This window comes from Teleopsis dalmanni, chromosome 2 (genome assembly GCF_002237135.1).
Source record: "Teleopsis dalmanni isolate 2A chromosome 2, ASM223713v2, whole genome shotgun sequence".
Taxonomy (NCBI): domain Eukaryota; kingdom Metazoa; phylum Arthropoda; class Insecta; order Diptera; family Diopsidae; genus Teleopsis; species Teleopsis dalmanni.
Window position 1 is genome coordinate 132,327,584 of NC_051847.1, and position 17,813 is coordinate 132,345,396.

General features: G+C 29.8%; 3 protein-coding genes across 3 annotated transcripts; 1 reads left to right on the forward strand and 2 right to left on the reverse strand.

Moving 5' to 3' along the window:
* The first annotated feature begins 1,843 nt into the window (after positions 1-1,843).
* Positions 1,844-3,102, forward strand: LOC119684466 (SAP domain-containing ribonucleoprotein). The gene is made up of 2 exons (XM_038098511.1): positions 1,844-1,963; positions 2,030-3,102. The coding sequence occupies exons 1-2, from the start codon at positions 1,934-1,936 to the stop codon at positions 2,903-2,905; spliced, it is 906 nt and encodes a 301-aa protein (XP_037954439.1). The 5' UTR covers positions 1,844-1,933; the 3' UTR covers positions 2,906-3,102.
* Positions 3,103-4,447: 1,345 nt separating this feature from the next.
* On the reverse strand, positions 4,448-8,989 carry LOC119678943 (myelin expression factor 2). The gene is made up of 6 exons (XM_038091064.1): positions 8,850-8,989; positions 8,157-8,655; positions 6,689-6,827; positions 4,981-5,928; positions 4,768-4,903; positions 4,448-4,695 (listed from the first exon to the last, which is right to left on the reverse strand). The coding sequence occupies exons 2-6, from the start codon at positions 8,648-8,650 to the stop codon at positions 4,637-4,639; spliced, it is 1,776 nt and encodes a 591-aa protein (XP_037946992.1). The 5' UTR covers positions 8,651-8,655; positions 8,850-8,989; the 3' UTR covers positions 4,448-4,636.
* Positions 8,990-11,667: 2,678 nt separating this feature from the next.
* On the reverse strand, positions 11,668-17,317 carry LOC119681513. The gene is made up of 9 exons (XM_038094726.1): positions 17,278-17,317; positions 14,934-16,882; positions 13,873-14,067; positions 13,402-13,771; positions 12,991-13,175; positions 12,556-12,940; positions 12,352-12,488; positions 11,915-12,085; positions 11,668-11,852 (listed from the first exon to the last, which is right to left on the reverse strand). Exons 2-9 carry the CDS (start codon positions 16,871-16,873, stop codon positions 11,690-11,692), a joined length of 3,546 nt encoding a protein of 1,181 aa, XP_037950654.1. The 5' UTR covers positions 16,874-16,882; positions 17,278-17,317; the 3' UTR covers positions 11,668-11,689.
* Positions 17,318-17,813: the final 496 nt, after the last annotated feature.

Sequence of the window (17,813 nt, forward strand, 5' to 3'; positions counted from 1 at the left end):
TTCTCAATTAACTTGTTTGGGCAAAATCGACTATAAATAAAATTCATAAAATTTGTTGTTGACACTAAATACTTTATTAGAAATTCTTAAGTTGATGACAATTCCAGCCCTATGTAAGTCTCAATATTTTCTATGTTCTGAATTGAAATACTTTTAACTATTAAGTTACGTGTATATTCTCAAAAAAAGGGGGACATATTTTTCTTATTTTCAAAAGAATACTAGCCCATCACAGACCAGACAAATGTCAAACAATAGAGTAACTTTTTTTAATGCAATGATCTATCGATTGTCACTTGTGAATTTTTACTGCCCCAGAAACAAAAAATGAGTCAAATCATTGAAAAAACTCTATGCAAAAAATTGTTATCAGTTTTGTAAACCGTTTTCACAATTTTAACATATTCTGCGGTTTTTGAACTTCATATTTTAAAATAACTAACTTTAAATTTGACATATCATGCATTGCTAAGGTGTCAGTGTAGGATACATTCGATATCATATAAACTACTTATGTATGTATATATTCTTTATTGAGTCAATTAATCTCCCTTCTATTCTTTATTAACAAAATGCATTTTAATAAAATCTATACTTTTTCGATATATTTATATAATACATTTTTGATTTATATTATATATAAATAAATTATTAAATAGTCTTTTGTTTAAGTTCAAAAAGCATTTTAAAAAACTCATTATCAAAATCTTGTAATTATTTTTATATTATAAAAACTAAATATTCCGCTTAAAAGTAAGCTTTTGCAAATTCAAATAGTTTATTTGACAGATCAATATGAACTCACCACTCAAAAATATAAGACAATCAAGTTGATGCATGCGCTTCCATATAAAATCGAAGATATATTATTTTATATCTGCTCTATATCTGATAACTCTTTTTATTAAAATGGTCTAGTTTGAGACTAGTCCGTTAAGGAGCACTTCAATTATTCTATCAACAACAAAATATATGTGATATATGTATATTAATACACCCAATTCTTTTTTTACACGGTAGATACGTTCCTCAGAAATCCGTGTAAAAAAAATTCACTTATTAAGGTCAAAAATTTCAAATCACGAACAATTGATAAAAAATTGCGAGCTAATAAACTTTAAACACTTTAATTAAGCAATATTTTATGTAAATATCATGCGAACAAAAGGTGTAGGAAGAGTTGTCGAATAAGGGGATTTTCCTGTTACTACTATGTATGTTCATTTCAGCAATGGTGCCAAGTGTCAAACAAGACAGTGATTTTGAGACCGTAATCCGTGTAAAAAGAAACCGTGTAAAAAAGGAGTTGGGTGTATTAGGTCTTTTCTTTTGTAAGTAAAGAACAACCGCCTAACTAATAACTAGCTCAAATTGCATGGTTGCCAAGGTTAAAAATTCGTCTATTGTGAACGACTTTTGGAAGTATATATGAAATTTCCAGTTAACTGTAACAAATACATTACTTTTTCTATTTTCTATATTTACTGTTAATAGGCATGAAGATTCATATTTTATTCACAACCATGTAAAAAAAATATTCTGTTATTCTATTATAATCTACATTACCTGTATTATATCTATTATAAATATTATTCATTATCGAAATATTAACTCTAGATTTCATAACATCTTTTGCATATATAAGCCTATTAAAACCTCCATTTTGTCTAGCGTTGCCATCGTAGTAGTGCTTATATTATTTTTTCTTTTGCGACATGCTTACCAAAGAAAACACCTATTTTTGTTAAAAAATATTTCATTTACTTAAGTAAAAATTTCTATTGTTAACTGCATTTTTCTTACTATTGTAAATAATCAAACTACGTAACCAAAGAAAATCTACTCTGTACGTAACGTAAACGTACATAAATGTGAGAATCTGACATTTATTCCAATTTTTTTGTTTGATGCTGAAACATAAATATAACTTAAAATGTCGGAGTCTGATGTTGTAAAAATGAAAGTAAGTTATCAATTAAATTATAAATTAATTATGTAGATATGTTATTATGTATATGTGTATTTGCAGGTGGCCGATCTTAAGCGTGAGCTTAAATTACGCGGTTTGCCAATTACTGGGAATAAAAATGAATTACAAGATCGGTTGTCTAATGCGTTATTAGATGGTGAGATATCCCTCGAAGATGCGAGTGGGGAGCTTGATGAAGCTATACTTACAGATGAAGATGAAGGAATCCTAGGGCCTGATGAAAATGAATTACTCAAAAGCCCTACGTCACTGGAGCCGACAGTTGATGCAAACGATGAAGTAGCAGAAGCTGACACAAAACCAACTAAAGTTGTTTTGAAAAGGCCTCACGCAATTAACTCCAACAATGTAACATCATCCAGCGAAGACAATATAACAAATATAAATGAAAATGCTGATACATCGTCACCAGTTAAAATGATGAAAAAAGGTTTACATACTCCTATCACAATGTCGGACACTGTAACAACCACTGAAGACAAGAAAGTTGAGTGTGAAAAACCTAATGCAATATCTAAACTAAATGAGATGACAGCAGCAGAACGTCTCGCAAATCGAGCTAAAAAATTTGGCATTGCTAGCGGGGCGAGCCAACCTCAAAGTGATGAAAAAGAGCAGAAGCAATTAGATATACTAAAAAAACGTGCAGAACGTTTTGGCTGTGTAACGTCATCAAAAATGGTAGAAATTAGCGATAAAGAAAAATTACTTAAGCGTCAAGAACGATTTGGTACATCAAATAAAAATACAATAAAAAGTATTGGCCCAGTGCCGGTATTGAATTCTACAAATGGTTCCGATGAATACGCTGAAAAAGCACGTTTACGTTTAGAGCGATTTAAAAATACAACGGAGGCAGTTGCGGTTAAGAAAGATGAGCCAGTTACAACTTCTGGTGAAGTTAAAGAGGAATAGAGTTCAACAAATTACATATACATGAACATTTTCACATGGAAACTAATTTGCTTTTTGGTTACGGGTGTTTCTTTATCACTTTAGTATTTTTTATATTTATTCATATAAATATCTGCTTCTAATTCCATAAATATTCCATCATTTCATTTATTAGAGCCAATCACATTTAGTAACCTAAGCATTTGTTTCTATAAAAGTAAATTTATTAATTAATGATGTAAAAATTTCATTACTAACGAATAAAAAATTAATAACAAATGAAAACAATCAGCCTATGCGAATTTGTTTATTTTTGAATTTATATACGAATAATAAGCTAGTTGAATTTTCCAAAAATAACTTCATTAAAAGAAACTTATAAAAAAAAACTCCCAACGCGAAGAATAATTTATCTATTTTTCAATAGGTAAATGAGTACGTATATCCAAAATATTTAAAAAAAAAAAAACTAAACTACAAACCAGTAGTTTGTTTCTAAACCTTTTGGGTAATTAGTAATCTATAATCACGATTTATAAAATTTATAGTATAATTATGAAGGCAGAGTAATAAAAGTGAATAAAAAAGTATCCAACAATTTAGAATACGGATTGCATATTTTTTATTTTAATAGTGAATTTACAAAAAATCACTCAACTAAATATTATTATTTTGTAAGAGATTTATAGATATATTTTTAAAATGCAAAATATCTACACATAATTAATTAAACTTATTTAAATAAAATAAAGGAGCTGTTAAAACTGAACAAGGAAATAAGTTTAAAAAATGTATATTCCTTTTTACTCGGCTTTAATTTCTTTAATAGGTTAATATATTCTTTAAATATTAAATTGAATTCAATTCGTTTTTTTTGGGTTTTGGTTCAGTACAGATTATTTTTTATGCTTTTATATAACAAATAAGTTTCTTTGTATTACAATAATTTTATACATTTTTTAAAATGAAAAGTTTTTTAACCATCAGATATTTTAATACCTGCTTAATACTTATTAAAAAGATAGTTCTCGTTACTTTCATCTAAATTATTTTCAAGTGCTCATCCCAACTCTGCACCAAAATCTAAACTGTGCAAGTATTTCCTTCTTCAATTTTTGTAGGAGATTGGAACATCTCCAAGGGCCCTGCTCTTTCTCTTACAGTAATATCTTGATAGAGGTTTTTAGAACAGAAGTGCACCACAACAACAAAAATTCATTTCCTATTATATTTGTCTTTTTGGCGAACCACACTGCTATTTCAAGTATTGCCAAATCATCATCAGTGGTATTGGAAATAATTCTTGTATTTAATTATTCATAAATAATTATTTGAGACTGCAAGTACCAGCAATCGAACTCAGTAACAGTATCTTTTGACTATACATTTAAGGGAACTATTAATTATTGAATTGGTCTTGTCTTATCTTATCTTATTACTTCATTTCCCTTCTACGGCAATATACTTACCTATTTTATTAACTTTCTCTCTAATAATTTATTCTGCATGATTTCTTTATTTTTTGTTATAAGTTTGCAATTAACATAAATAAAATATTAGTTATTCTATACATATTTTATGCGGCGAAATATTGCCAAGAGTGATCTTGGTTCTCTTGCTACATATTGCATTCAACTGCTGCTATTTTATTTTGTTTTTGTCAATGGTTCAATATTATAAAAATGTTTTTCTTAAAAATTAATATTCTTATATTGAGAAGGAATTAAATACGAATATTTTATTTAAAATCGTTTAATAGTAATAAGCGACTTGTATAGTACGTCCATCAATGCGAGAACCATTCATAATATCTACAAAATAGAATAAAGGAAAACATATTAATACATCCAACTATTTCTTAATTTCATAAAATAAATAATTACTTATGGCCGATTCAGCATCGCGCTCATGGAAGAAGCGTACCACGCCCAAATCGTTGCCACGAATTTCGGCAAATTTAACCTCTCCAATATCACGGAATTTATCGCGTAATGTCTGCCATGTGCAACTTAATGGTATCTAAAAAATATTAATAGAAAGTTATTTCATAAATTAATTTATTATTTAAGTTATATATCTGAAACTCTATTACATACATTTTTAACGAGAATTGTATCAGATTTCCGGGGATTATTTGGATTGATATTGCTAGCGTTGCCACCACCGCCAAACATATCAATATCGCCAGTATCCATACTGCCGCCACCACCTACATTACTTCTGTTACCGCCTCCTCCACCACTGTTATATGCATTAACATTTCCACCTCCACCGGTGTTACCGGCTCCTGAATTAAAACCCGACGGTGTACCGTAACCGGAGCTATAGTTATTACCACCTCCAGTGCTGTAGTTATTCGACATGACAGCATTTGCAGAAGACATCGAATCGTCGTTACCAGGAACAGATTGACCCAAATTTAAGCCAAGATTGCTTAACGACGATGAGAGTAATGGATTTGATAGTGCACCTACAACATTTGTAAGTGCGGCCAAATTAAGACCACCGCCACTATTACCCAAGATATTGCCTTGTTTGTTTCCACCTTGTACTGGAGCAACTGGTGATGGTTGCACGCCTGAATTATTATACATGCCGCTGTTGTTGCCGCCTCCAACATTACCACCGCCGCCGCCACCGCCCATATTAGCAAGCATATTAGACTGTACTTGGGTTTGAAGATTCTGCTGTGGTGTTGGATTGTTTTGTTGTTGATTTATAATACTGGGCAAGTTACGTGCTACATCCCGTAAAGGTTCACCGTTAGGACCAAGTCCAATACCTACGCCACCTAAGCCCTCTGGCAATTTAATACCTTCGCCCTTGTCAGGTATGCGATCCAAACGTACTGTCATGCGACGTTCATACAACATTTGACGATCAAGCATAGATATAGCCTGTACAGCTTCTACAGGGTGATCATATTCAATTACAGCAAATCCACGGCTGTTGCCTTCTTTGTCTACGGACAAATCAACACTCTGTACCTTACCAGCCAATTTAAATACTTGTTTAAGTTTCTTGCCATCCACTTTATAATCCAGCTGTAAATATTGTATTCAAAAATAAGTTAGTTCCACTACATTTATTGTGCAATTTAGAAGATTTCAAGTCTTTTTTCTCGTTGGTAAGGTTGGAATTTTAAACGAAGGCAAAGTGAATAATTGAAAATATATCGTGGAATTTTTTGGAGACTTTGTGGAAACGAATTATATCAGCCACCGATATCTAAATATATATATATATTATATATATAGATATATATATATAGTGTACACAAATTTAAAAGTCAAATGAGCCCCAAACCAACGACAGAAATAAACGTGTTTCTAAAGCAGTAAAAGAACTTTATATAAGTCAAAAGTTAACGTAATATTGTTGAAAGAAATTCTAATCAAAATTACATTTGGTATAATATTTATAAGAAATTAACGATATGACTTTGAATTTAAAGACGAATTATATACACAATTATTTTTGAGTTCCAACCCTTTACGAGTTGAGCAAATCAATTACAAATTACAAATAGAATATTCCAAATATTTGTTAAACAAATAAAAACAGCTACATTTTTTCAATTGAAGCCCATTTCAAACAAGTGCACAATAACAATATTGTTTATAACAGCGAAGGTAGCAAATAATGTCAATACACCCAAGTAGTTGTTATGAGTTGGATGGATAATCGTTTCCAGAGGAAAATAAATAACTTATTTTTTGTTTTACCTTAAAGATTTTTGGTATTGTAAATTCTTCGTCTAGAACACAGCAAATACAAATTATTTAACAAAAAAATTATACTCACATTAGCAACAAAAACTTTATTATGCAAAGGTCCATTTATGCCAAGACTCTCCAAAAACGACGCAGAAAGACCATACAAATTGTAACTCGATGAATTATTAAAATCATTAGACATCATGTTAAAATTATTACGACCAGATCTAAAAGAAGAATTATCCAAACATAAGCAAACCGAAGTTCCAAAGCAAACTTGTATTTTTTTAATTGAATTATATGTAAACTTTCTATTATGATTCATGTTAGTTCTCCAGAAGGATAATTAACACCAAATGGATGTATCTTGAAGTTCCTTAGATATATGATGGAGTTGAAGGATACGAGCGACTTTTACAATTGCACATGCTATTGAGAAGACGACAGTTTCCCCCGCAAGATAAACATAAAAAATCTGCTTCACGATGGTTTTGTTAAATGATATTTCAGCTACGTTGAAAATGTTTCATGTATATTATATAGCTCAAAATATATGTTATAAAAAATTTAAATATGCGGAGTACATTTTTATATACTCGACTTTGCGATAAACGCTTATTTTTAATGAATTTCATGTGGGAACACAAAACAGTAAACAGCTAAAAAATTTCATATGTAATTAGACTCTAAAAATGGCACAATAAATTTCAGGTCGCGATGCAACTAGACCTATGATAATAATACAACCTGATATTTGGGAAAACCCTGGATTTATGGAAACTCTGTATACATTTCTGTAAGATTTTAGGTATGGCAAAATGAAGAAATACATTCTACCCAAACAGCAATGTTAATTGCAGCATATCATTTCTATAAAACAAATGCAATTCTCTAAAATTAATAACATTTTCATTGGTACTTATGCATTAACGTGGTAATGAAGACAATAACCAGTCTATGAAATGCGAATATTAGATCTAAGTTCAAAGATTAAACAAAAAAATAAACAACAAAACTTTTTGACACAGTTACACTGCCTCTTCGGGTAAAAAAATATAAGGACAATTAAGTATTATGGTAAAGTTATACTTTCTAGATTGAAAACAAGATACTTCTGCAACTTCTGTGCAGTGTATGATAATTTTCTATGCATTCTCAAAAATATTACCACGCAACTTTTTACAAATAGTTCTCAATGAACCCAAATGGTTCTATCGATTCAAGTGGATCCCAATTTAGATTGATTGCCGACCTAATCTAACTATATTAAATATCTTATATCAGCTAAATTGTTTAATAAATATTAAAAGCTAACTACATTTTCTTTGTTGAGTTTTGGTAATATTATTTCAGCTGAACATATATTACATCCTCATTGCAAGCTATAATCGAAAATAGAAGCTGCCTACCAAATATCTTTCAAATTATAACAATAGCTATCATTCATTTATTTAACATCTTTGCGTTATATATATCTAAAGCTGAAATGGTTATACTTAAGTTTACAGTAATTGATTTTTACATAAAAATAGAAAAGGTAATTTACAAATACTTACAATCTGTCGTCATCGCGACGTGTAAAACTACGATCTCTATCACCTCCAGAATTGCCGCCGCCACCACCTTCACGTACTATACGGCCATATTGATCGCGTTGTTCTCCATGATCCTCCTTGACTACCAGTTCTCGACCGTTTATTTCATAACGATTCATCTTTTCTAAAGCCTTTTCCACATTATCGGGATCTTTAAATTCAACAATTCCGCAACCTCTCGCTTTCCCATTTTCATCATGGAATAATTCAACATATTCAACAGAACCCACAATGCGTCTAAAAAGATCCTTTAAATCTTGCCAACGGTAATCATAAGGGATATTGGATATATAAACACGACAATTCCTTCGTTCACGGCTGCGGTCACGACCACCGCCGCCATTTCCATTATCAGCGTCTGAAAAACGAGACCCACGTGTGGCGCGCCCACGTCTATCACGCTCCTTTTCACGATTTTCGTTAGAATTTCCGTCTTGATTTTGATCAGTTTTCATAATTGCTTTAAAATTAAAAATCAAAACAAATTAAGTTTATAGTTAAGATAACAAAAAAAAAAACAATTGTATAAGAGGCGTGTGTATCTACGGTTTGTGCAAAAAAAAAAGATGGCGCTCAATCGCCATAACACAAGCATTTTAATAATTTATGTTTAAACCCGTTATTTATAGTAGAATCAGAAAAAAAAATACTTACCAATTATTTTTTCGCTAACACAATATTAATATTTTTCCACAATATACGAATTGAATGCTTTAGTTATTTTAACAAAATTCGCAACAAAAAGCCGACAAACCGCAGATCCTCGTAAGCAGGCAAATCAATAATGCGCAATTCGCTGCAAGATTTTCATTACATGACGCCGATTCATTTTTTGCAGCATTTGTCACAGGGTTGTATTTTTGAAAAAATTACATTAGTTGCTTGCAATCAGAGACCATCGCTTGTAATTAACGAGAGCAACTATACTCGAATATATTCCAATGTTCATGTATCGAAAATATTGTTGACGACTTTAGTCTATAGACAAAAGAGTTATAGCCTATTCATAAACCATAAGTAATAGCCCATTCACGCTGTGTCATTTAAGCAATCACTCGTATGTATGCTCTATTTTTTTCTCAGAGTAGAAATAAATACTCGCAACTTACAAAAGAAAACATGTGAAACAACAACAATGCTCCTAAAATCCTCAGAATTGTGTTTTACCCATAAAAATATTTAAGTCTTAGGTTGTAGTGCAGCCAAATTCAAAACTCAGTCTATTGTGAATGTTCACTGGAAATACGTTGAAAAATTCCAGCTATCCGTTAAAGTAATCAAATAATATAAATTAATTAATTAAATTATATGTACAACATAAAATGCTTACCATTGCCCCTCTAATAATCATTTTCTTTTCTTTTATTAAATTAATTTAATTTTAGTTTTTATATATCAAATTGAACACAAAACAACAAAAAATATATATCAAAAAAAGCATTTAACATATTTTAAAAGTGATGCCAATTTTCACATTCAGAATTAAGCCACTCGTATTTCAAGAGTGTCTATTGTGAAAGATTATTCGAAGAAAATGGAAAGTTCCAGTCAGAAGGAAGAGGAGTTAGTTTGTTATTTTTAACTGTTGCTGGTGCTAATCAGTAAATTTAAATATTTTAAAATATTAGTTTTTTTTAATAAAATTTGTGAAGATAACTGACAGGTTAGTAATTGTGAAGAAGTCATTCGTTATTTGTTTACTAAGGAATTTATAATTTCTGTGTTATGTTCTTAAAAAAATACAAAACACAATCGTTACAATAAAAGCAAAAAGTTATAGAACAATGGCAAGTAAATAAAACAGTGTTAAATACTGCTCTTTTACCATTAACTAATGATGTTAGGAGTTTGAAAATTTAATAAACGAATTTATTAACTAACTATTATTGCCTTCCGAAGATGCACCGCTATTTTTCTCCGTTATCATGGATAATGTGTAAGATATAAACTTTTTTACTTGTCATATGTTCATGGATTTAGACAGTGATGCCAAGTTATTCTTAAGCAACCAGAAGTTGTTCTATTGGGACATTCTTGTCAAAAGAATACACCTTACATGATATAAAAGTTTTTATACATATAGGTATAGGCCCTTTCGGTGGTTCGCTACGAGATACATTGGCATCTCTGTTGCAATCTGTCAAGTGTTATGTTTTGACGAATAGCAAAAATCGTATAATGCAAGCAAATTACATTAGGCGTATTCGATGGCTCGCAAGTACGGCAAAAAACAGCAAGTTGTTGGCCTATGCAGGCCTATACTGGCCGCAATGTATGCAAAACAACAACACTATTTTCTCTACCTCGGCCAGCATAGTTATGCTGGCCAACCACATCGGCCAGTAAAAAAAAAATGTTACCAACGCAATAAGCGAACTATTATGAACCTTCATTGAAAATTCCAACGAATAGTGCAATCAAATGTCAAAAATTGAGGAAATAAAAATTCAAACAGAATTCAAAAACTTGAAAAATCATGAAAAGTAACGAAGAAATAATAAGAATGGCGAAATCGTAAGTATTAAGCACATTGAATTTTTTATTATGTTAGTTATTACCAAGTAACATTTATTTTATTTCATTTAATTTGTAGTTTACATACGTAAAATTAATAAAACAAACATAATTTTTGAAGTTTTTCTAAAAAATTTTTTTATAGAATATACGCAAACTATGGACCACAGAGGAAACGAAGTGTTTTCTAGAGTGCTACTTGACACGAACATTTATAACATTTAAAAAATCCATGAAATAACTTGCATTCCTCGGCCGCTGCAAAACGTTGCTTTCTTCTCCCTACACCGACAGTACCTACAAAAATTTACTTATCTTAGTGTTTTATTTTTAAATTTCCAATATTCTTACCATTCCTTTTAATTCCGTGTTCATTTTAATTTTATAATATTTTTATAAAAATATATTTGATTTATATGTTGACAGATTGCAACAGTGATGCCAATGCCTCGCGTGGCCAACATAGGCCAACATGCATTTTTTGCCGTACTTACGAGCCACCGAAAAGGCCTATTGTAGAAGCTATAATATGTCGGGAGTGTAGAACAAAATTATACGGCGACGTTTTGAATGGTATTTTCTCACATATTGAACCAAATATTTTACAAGATGTACGTAAAGTATTGCATGATCTTAAAGAGTATCATTTTCTTTATATCTATACTGGCCGAGGTAGAAAAAGTAGTGTTGTTGTTTTGCGTATATTTCGGCCAGTATTGGCCAGAAACTTGCTGTTTTTTGCCATACTTGCGAGCCACCGAAAAGGCCTATTGTTACACATTTAAATACTAAATAAAAAAATTTCAGGGACCCCTAAAAATGTTGGCCAAAACCACAACCGAATTAAAAAGATAAAATCGTTTTGAATTCTAACACAAAAAAGACCAGAGTAGCCTACACTAACACCAATTAAATTACGTGAATTAATAAGTTAAATATTATTAACGATGTATTGTTTTATAATTTAAATGGAATTGATATTATTTCAAATGATTTGTAACAATATGTTGTTTACAATATTCCCATAAAAATAACGCCCCTGTGACATGTACATTCAGAGAGCGCACTATACCGAATTGTGGTATTTCCACTGCGTAATCTAAAAATCCTAATAAATTGCCGGGAATACCCTCCTTTTCATGCCTAAAAAAAAAAAACAATTAAGTAGATTATTAATGAATAATGGTTTTTAAAAAGGTATTTACCCTAATAGCAGTACACATCTTTTAGGAAATTTAAAATTCACGAAGCTAACACTGTTCACAGTTTGTTCCGCACCAACTATATGATATCCTTCACTTTGCTTTTGAATCAAAAAATCTGGTAAATCATTTGGCTTCACTTCCATGATGTTTAAGTTTTTCTCTGCCGTCATACTAAAAACAATTAATAATACTAATTCACTAAAGTTATTGATCAAAAATCTGAAAAAAAAGTTCTTTAATAGAAGAGGAAATAGTTTTCATGTTAGATAAGGCCATGAAGAATTCTAAATTGATTCTTGTTAAATATTGTAGTTCCATTGTTGTGTTCATTGTTATAAATCTTGAATTATTGCTGCTTACAGTCTGATTTAATATTCCAGTATAACATTTTCATACTCTTCTGTTAATTTATTAATTTTTAAATAATTTATTCTTACCTTAGATGTTTAAAATCATTTTGTTCAATATGTTTTTTACTATCGAGAATTAGATTCTTAATTCCCAGAACCTCACAAGTTCGTGCAATTCCACCCAAATTTGGTAATTTATCTATAAGAGATGCTACTACATACATCTATAAATAGTGTATAATATTAAAACTAAAAATCTCAATTCAATATTAATAAAATATTATTATTTACCTCAACTTCAACACACTCCTGATACGATATAATTGAAGTTGGAGTTAATATATCATCAATAGGATTCATTTTTCTCTGCATATTATTTAAATCGATTGAAGATATTTTTTCCATAATGTCACATGGTTTTGTAGGTGTATACTTTTTTAAATACGATATCCGCAATTGCAGCAGATCGTTTCGGTTTATTTCATTGATACAGTACTCATCATATGATGCATTTGTAATATACATTATAGATGAAGCAGCATAATACCAGTTCATTTGGGAAGGCTTTACTAGAATATGAAGCTTTAAACGCACATCTTGTAATAACTCGTCTATTTGTTTACCGAGCGTTAACTTTATAGCAGATAAGATAGCAATCTGTGATGGTGAAATATTTCTTAACGTATATAAGTTAGAATATATTTTAAATTTCTTGAAGACTCTTACTTTATTTCCACTAACAAGTTATGGATTGCCAATTGTGAGTAGAGACGAATTTGAAAATTTGCTCCCATCGTTAAAGGAAGTAGCTCCTTGATAATTTGTTCAATATCAGAAATTTTGTGCAGTAAGCAGTAAGTATGTGTAACACATATTACAGACACTTGTTGACTTGGTGTATATGTTCCGATCTACCAAATATAAGAAATAGATTATTTATATTCTGACTCGTCTTTTAACTGGTACAATCGAAATAGGTTTGTTTAGGTCGTACTAATTCAATGAATAAGAACTAGAGAACTTAAATTTTATTGCTTGTACTTGTTAACGTCTATGTTTGGAAACATAGAGCTAATGAACTATATAATTATCAAATTTAACTACAATTCCAACTTCTAATCAAACTTTTACACATACCTTTTCTAATTGACTTTTTATTACTTGAATGTTGGGTGTAAAGTATGCTGTTAGAAGTTCATACATATAAGTAACGTTCAATTGGTTATTCTGTTTAAGTAAAATCTGCCAGAGATCATCGTAATTAAGTTTGAGATTGGGATTTTCCATATTGCAAACCAAAGTAGTTGCTATCCTTAACTTTAAGCGATGTTCCATTGAATGCTCGAAATATCGAGGTTTCTTACAAGTAATATTATTATTTTGTTTTAACAAAGTACTGAATATATCTGTAAAAGAACGCTCATTGATTAGTTGTATATATCGTTTACGAATTTGGGCAGAACGAGTTGGTATATTATTGATATGGATGTAAAATACATCTTCAATACTGAAAAAAAACAAAACAGAAAGATCAAATTATAGAATAATATAGTTCAAACTTATATATATGATATATATAGATATCTAGTGTATGATATCTCAGCTTACCGTGCATCTCCAGTTTTTGAATCACCATATAGGATACCCTTAATAATTGTTGCCTCACTCAGGTTATTTGTGTAATTTAGTATACACTGTAGAAGTTGAATATTTTCAAAATCGAAATTTAAAATAATCTCTGCATAATGTTCCAATTTCTCTGGAAACAGAGCCTTAATATATGTCAATATGTAAACAACCGCCCTAAAAAAATAAGAAACGATTAAAATTTTCAGCTAGTAATAACTAAGCTTAAACAAGAAAATATAATTGCGAACCAATAAAACAATTGCCAACTATTTTGTATTAGTGTGGACTACATCAAATTATATCATAATAACTTGAACATATTTAATTTTAGCTGTCAATTGTTGTTGCTTTCAATGCAAAATGAACATTTTTGACAGCTTAAATTAGAAACAAAAGTTTTGTTTTGTTACAAAACTCTCAGGTGAATCCAGTATTAGTTAATTTAACATCTAATGGCGTATCCTCTTCCCATTTTTAATGTCAACTCACGGAACTCGTAAGATTCAAAATACTCTACCATTGCACAATTAAACATAAACAGGGAATGATTAAGTTAATTACGAAATACTATAGAAATTATCATAACGCGATTCTTAATAGACCACTCTTAGAACTAAAGAAATGAGCGACTCAACTAATTTTTCTCGCATTTTGCTGTTTTGCTTAAATAATACTACTATTTTTTCTAATCTCACTTATCACTTTGGTTAATGGGAGCGATGAAGACGAAATTGTTAGTAATAAATTAAGTGCATAGTACTAACTTCTGCTCTAACTTCTGATTGTATTGGTCTTGTTGCCTTATACAACTATTGTTTCCTTGGGAAATACTAGGTAGAGAATTGTTGTGAACCGGATTACTGTAGACATAATTTATATTCTTTTGCATTTTACTTGCACAATATGGTTCACAGTAAGAATAAAAAGTATTTTTAATTTAAGGAACATCAATAATAATATTAAAGAGGTACAATTATAATAGTTATAAATAATAGAGTATAAATTATATTTTTTTTAATAAAAATTTTAAATATACTTACTCGATTAGTCTTTTTTCCGACTTCACTAAATCTTTGATTCGAATAACAAACTCATCAAGTATTCTCTCCTGTATTCTTTCATTGTGTTTGGATAACAAACGCAATAGTTGTAGAAGTGTTCTCTGTGATCCTGATTCTAATAAATCCTCAGAATTCATATCCAAGTTGTACATATCTGAAAACTTTTTTACTTTACAATCCAGAAAAAATTCTACAGATTTTGTACGTATAAATTGTTTTTCATCATTGCTCCACATAAGTTTATTTTGAAAATATGCAATAGTTTCGGCTAGATTTAATTTTTCCAACATGTTTATATCTAAATCTAGATGTCGTTTCCAAAATTTATAAATATAATCAATTTTTTCATGATTTTTAAATAAATGATAACAATCGAATACAATCATAAATCGTAACCAACTCTGATGCTCCTTTGGTTTATCACAGAAATATCTGCACACGTCTTCCATTGCTTCAAAGGAATTTGGCATGGCAAAAGTGTAAATTTCATAAAATCTTTGTGTAAATATTAATGTTTCATTTTTTATTATATTCTGCATATTGCATTGTAGTTTATCGCTAAATAAATTGTGGAAATTAAAGCCGTCAGATATATTATATAGTGTTTCTGTGATTCTAAGAAATTCGCATATGTTCATGGATCTCAAATCTTCAATAAACAATTCATTATATTTTTTTATTATTACTAGACGTAGTGATGGGTTTTGTAAGCAACGTATCTTTCCAGCAATATGTAAAAGTACCTCAAAAGAGACTTGCCAGCGAGTTTTCATATGTATCAACCCATCTAACCAGTAGATCATTGGTAGACATTTCCAGTTAATTTGAGCAAATGTATTTAAAAACACTTCACATTCGCAACTTAAAAACTCATATGGGTCTGGCAAAAAATAACCTTCCTTATTATATAAATTTGTTTTATTGGAAGCCTCAAGAAAATGCAGTAGCACTTCTGCACTCAACTCTATGCATTTATATTGTTTCATTATATACTCTAACATCCATCTAATAACTAAAGTATTTGGTTGGTCTAATGTTTGTATGTAGAGTATGTTAAGCCATTCTGGCCACGAAACATCACTGAATTTAACATTCTGCAATATTTCCAGTGAAGGCAATATAAGATGCGATTGATTTTGTTCCAAATTCTCAAATAGAGTTATATATGTAATCCAAATTTGGTACTCCTTCGAATCCATAAACTTGTCCGCATTGTAAAACTTTAAGTTAATTACTTTTTTCATAATATATAAAGATGATTTCCGTTCTTCACGCGTTTTAGATTTAAGTAATTGTTGTAGAACGTCAGTGAACTCTTGGCTGCTATAAAAATCCTCTCTTTTCAGAAACTCATCGCATAAATGAACAAGTATCTGAGCAACGTGAGATAAGTTCTGCTGCTGTGCAGGAATAGAGAATATGTTAAGCCAGATCTTATCCAAAATATCAGTTGAATGATATATTTTCATATATAATTGCACACACGTCAGTATATTTGCTTTGATTGTGGTATTTTTTATAGTGAAAAGTGAATCGATTAGTTTATCCATAGTATCATCTTTAATGCATATCATTTTAGAATTTGTGTTTTCAGCTTCTATCGTTTTTAATATCTGATAAATAATTTGTAATAAAGATTTAATATACATTTCATTGCTTTTATATTTATTTAACAGATTTAATAAAAAACTATTTAAATCTATTGTATCAGTTTTGTATATTTCTGTTTGAAGAGCTAGATGCAAGTGGGCAAGCATTTTCTTAAGTTTGAGTTGGTCTACACATAATGCTTCAAGATTTTTTTCAAGGTATTCAAGTACTACATTCAAATTATAACTTTTAGTTTCATTTAGTAAGAGCGCTTCAAGTGGTTCTGCAAGTAACTGCTTTTGATTGTCCATTTTCTCGAACTCATCCATAATGTCTATCTAGAAGAATAGATTTAATCAGTACGATTCTCATGCAACAAGTGAGTTTTTACTACTAAAAATAAACATTGCATTTTCTCAAAAATAGTTACTAAATTAGGTCTGTGCATGGACTCAGTCAGCCAAACAGATTTTACTAGATTAATAGCACTTCAATATGAGAGGATAAAACTATTATAGCACTCCAATCAAGAGTATAATAATAGTATACAAATTAAGCATATGTATTTTTATTAATCAAATGCAAGCATTTAAATAAAGACTTTATTCTAAGGTAAGGAAAAATAAGTGCATTAAAACAATATATGCCGAATAGTTTATCAATGCAGCTGTGTTAACTTAACTAAAGCTATTGCAATTAAAGCTTTTGCCTTTAACTTGACAATCACACAAACCTAAAATAAATTTTAATGAAATTATTAAGCAAATTTTTTAATAAATATTTCTAAAATAGAATTCCGGCTAATAAATTTTATTAAGAACAAAAGCACATTTTATTATAAACACCGTTCATATTATATACGAATATAAATAATAAGGACGAATTTAAATATCAAAACAAAAAGCCAATAATGCTAATAACTGAAACAAAGTGTGCTAGATATAACAGATAATTTCACTTAAAGTACACTCATGCTAAATTGTCTATAGTAATAATCGTTTTAAATAAGATGTGAATTTGATTGCTCAACTCGACCAAAATTCGATAATTGATATTAAATAAATGTATACTAATATACAATTGTACTCACAAATTTAAACTATTCATGCGGTAAAAGACAAGGTATAAGTAAATAAATAATATAAAAGTTGCAAACTTAATCAAATAATCGATTACTTTAAACAAGATTGTTTATATTTCTAACAGCAAAAGGAAACGTTGGAGTATATATCACCACAAATCAGTGGAACTCGTAACTAGTATTTTCCG

What these genes read in the sequence shown, in the direction of transcription:
- LOC119684466 (XM_038098511.1), top strand. Translation starts at nt 1,934, where the DNA reads ATGTCGGAGTCTGATGTTGTAAAAATGAAA. An exon ending in CTGATGTTGTAAAAATGAAA is followed by an intron (nt 1,964 to 2,029) that starts GTAAGTTATCAA and finishes GTGTATTTGCAG; the next exon opens with GTGGCCGATCTTAAGCGTGA.
- LOC119678943 (XM_038091064.1), bottom strand. Translation starts at nt 8,650, where the DNA reads ATGAAAACTGATCAAAATCAAGACGGAAATTCTAACGAAAATCGTGAA. An exon ending in CGTCGCGATGACGACAGATT is followed by an intron (nt 6,828 to 8,156) that starts GTAAGTATTTGT and finishes TTCTTCTTTTAG; the next exon opens with ATCTGGTCGTAATAATTTTA. An exon ending in CGATGCTGAATCGGCCATAA is followed by an intron (nt 4,696 to 4,767) that starts GTAATTATTTAT and finishes TCTATTTTGTAG; the next exon opens with ATATTATGAATGGTTCTCGC.
- LOC119681513 (XM_038094726.1), bottom strand. Translation starts at nt 16,873, where the DNA reads ATGGATGAGTTCGAGAAAATGGACAATCAAAAGCAGTTACTTGCAGAA. An exon ending in TCGGAAAAAAGACTAATCGA is followed by an intron (nt 14,068 to 14,933) that starts GTAAGTATATTT and finishes TTATTTTTTTAG; the next exon opens with GGCGGTTGTTTACATATTGA. An exon ending in AGATGTGTACTGCTATTAGG is followed by an intron (nt 11,853 to 11,914) that starts GTAAATACCTTT and finishes TTTTTTTTTTAG; the next exon opens with GCATGAAAAGGAGGGTATTC.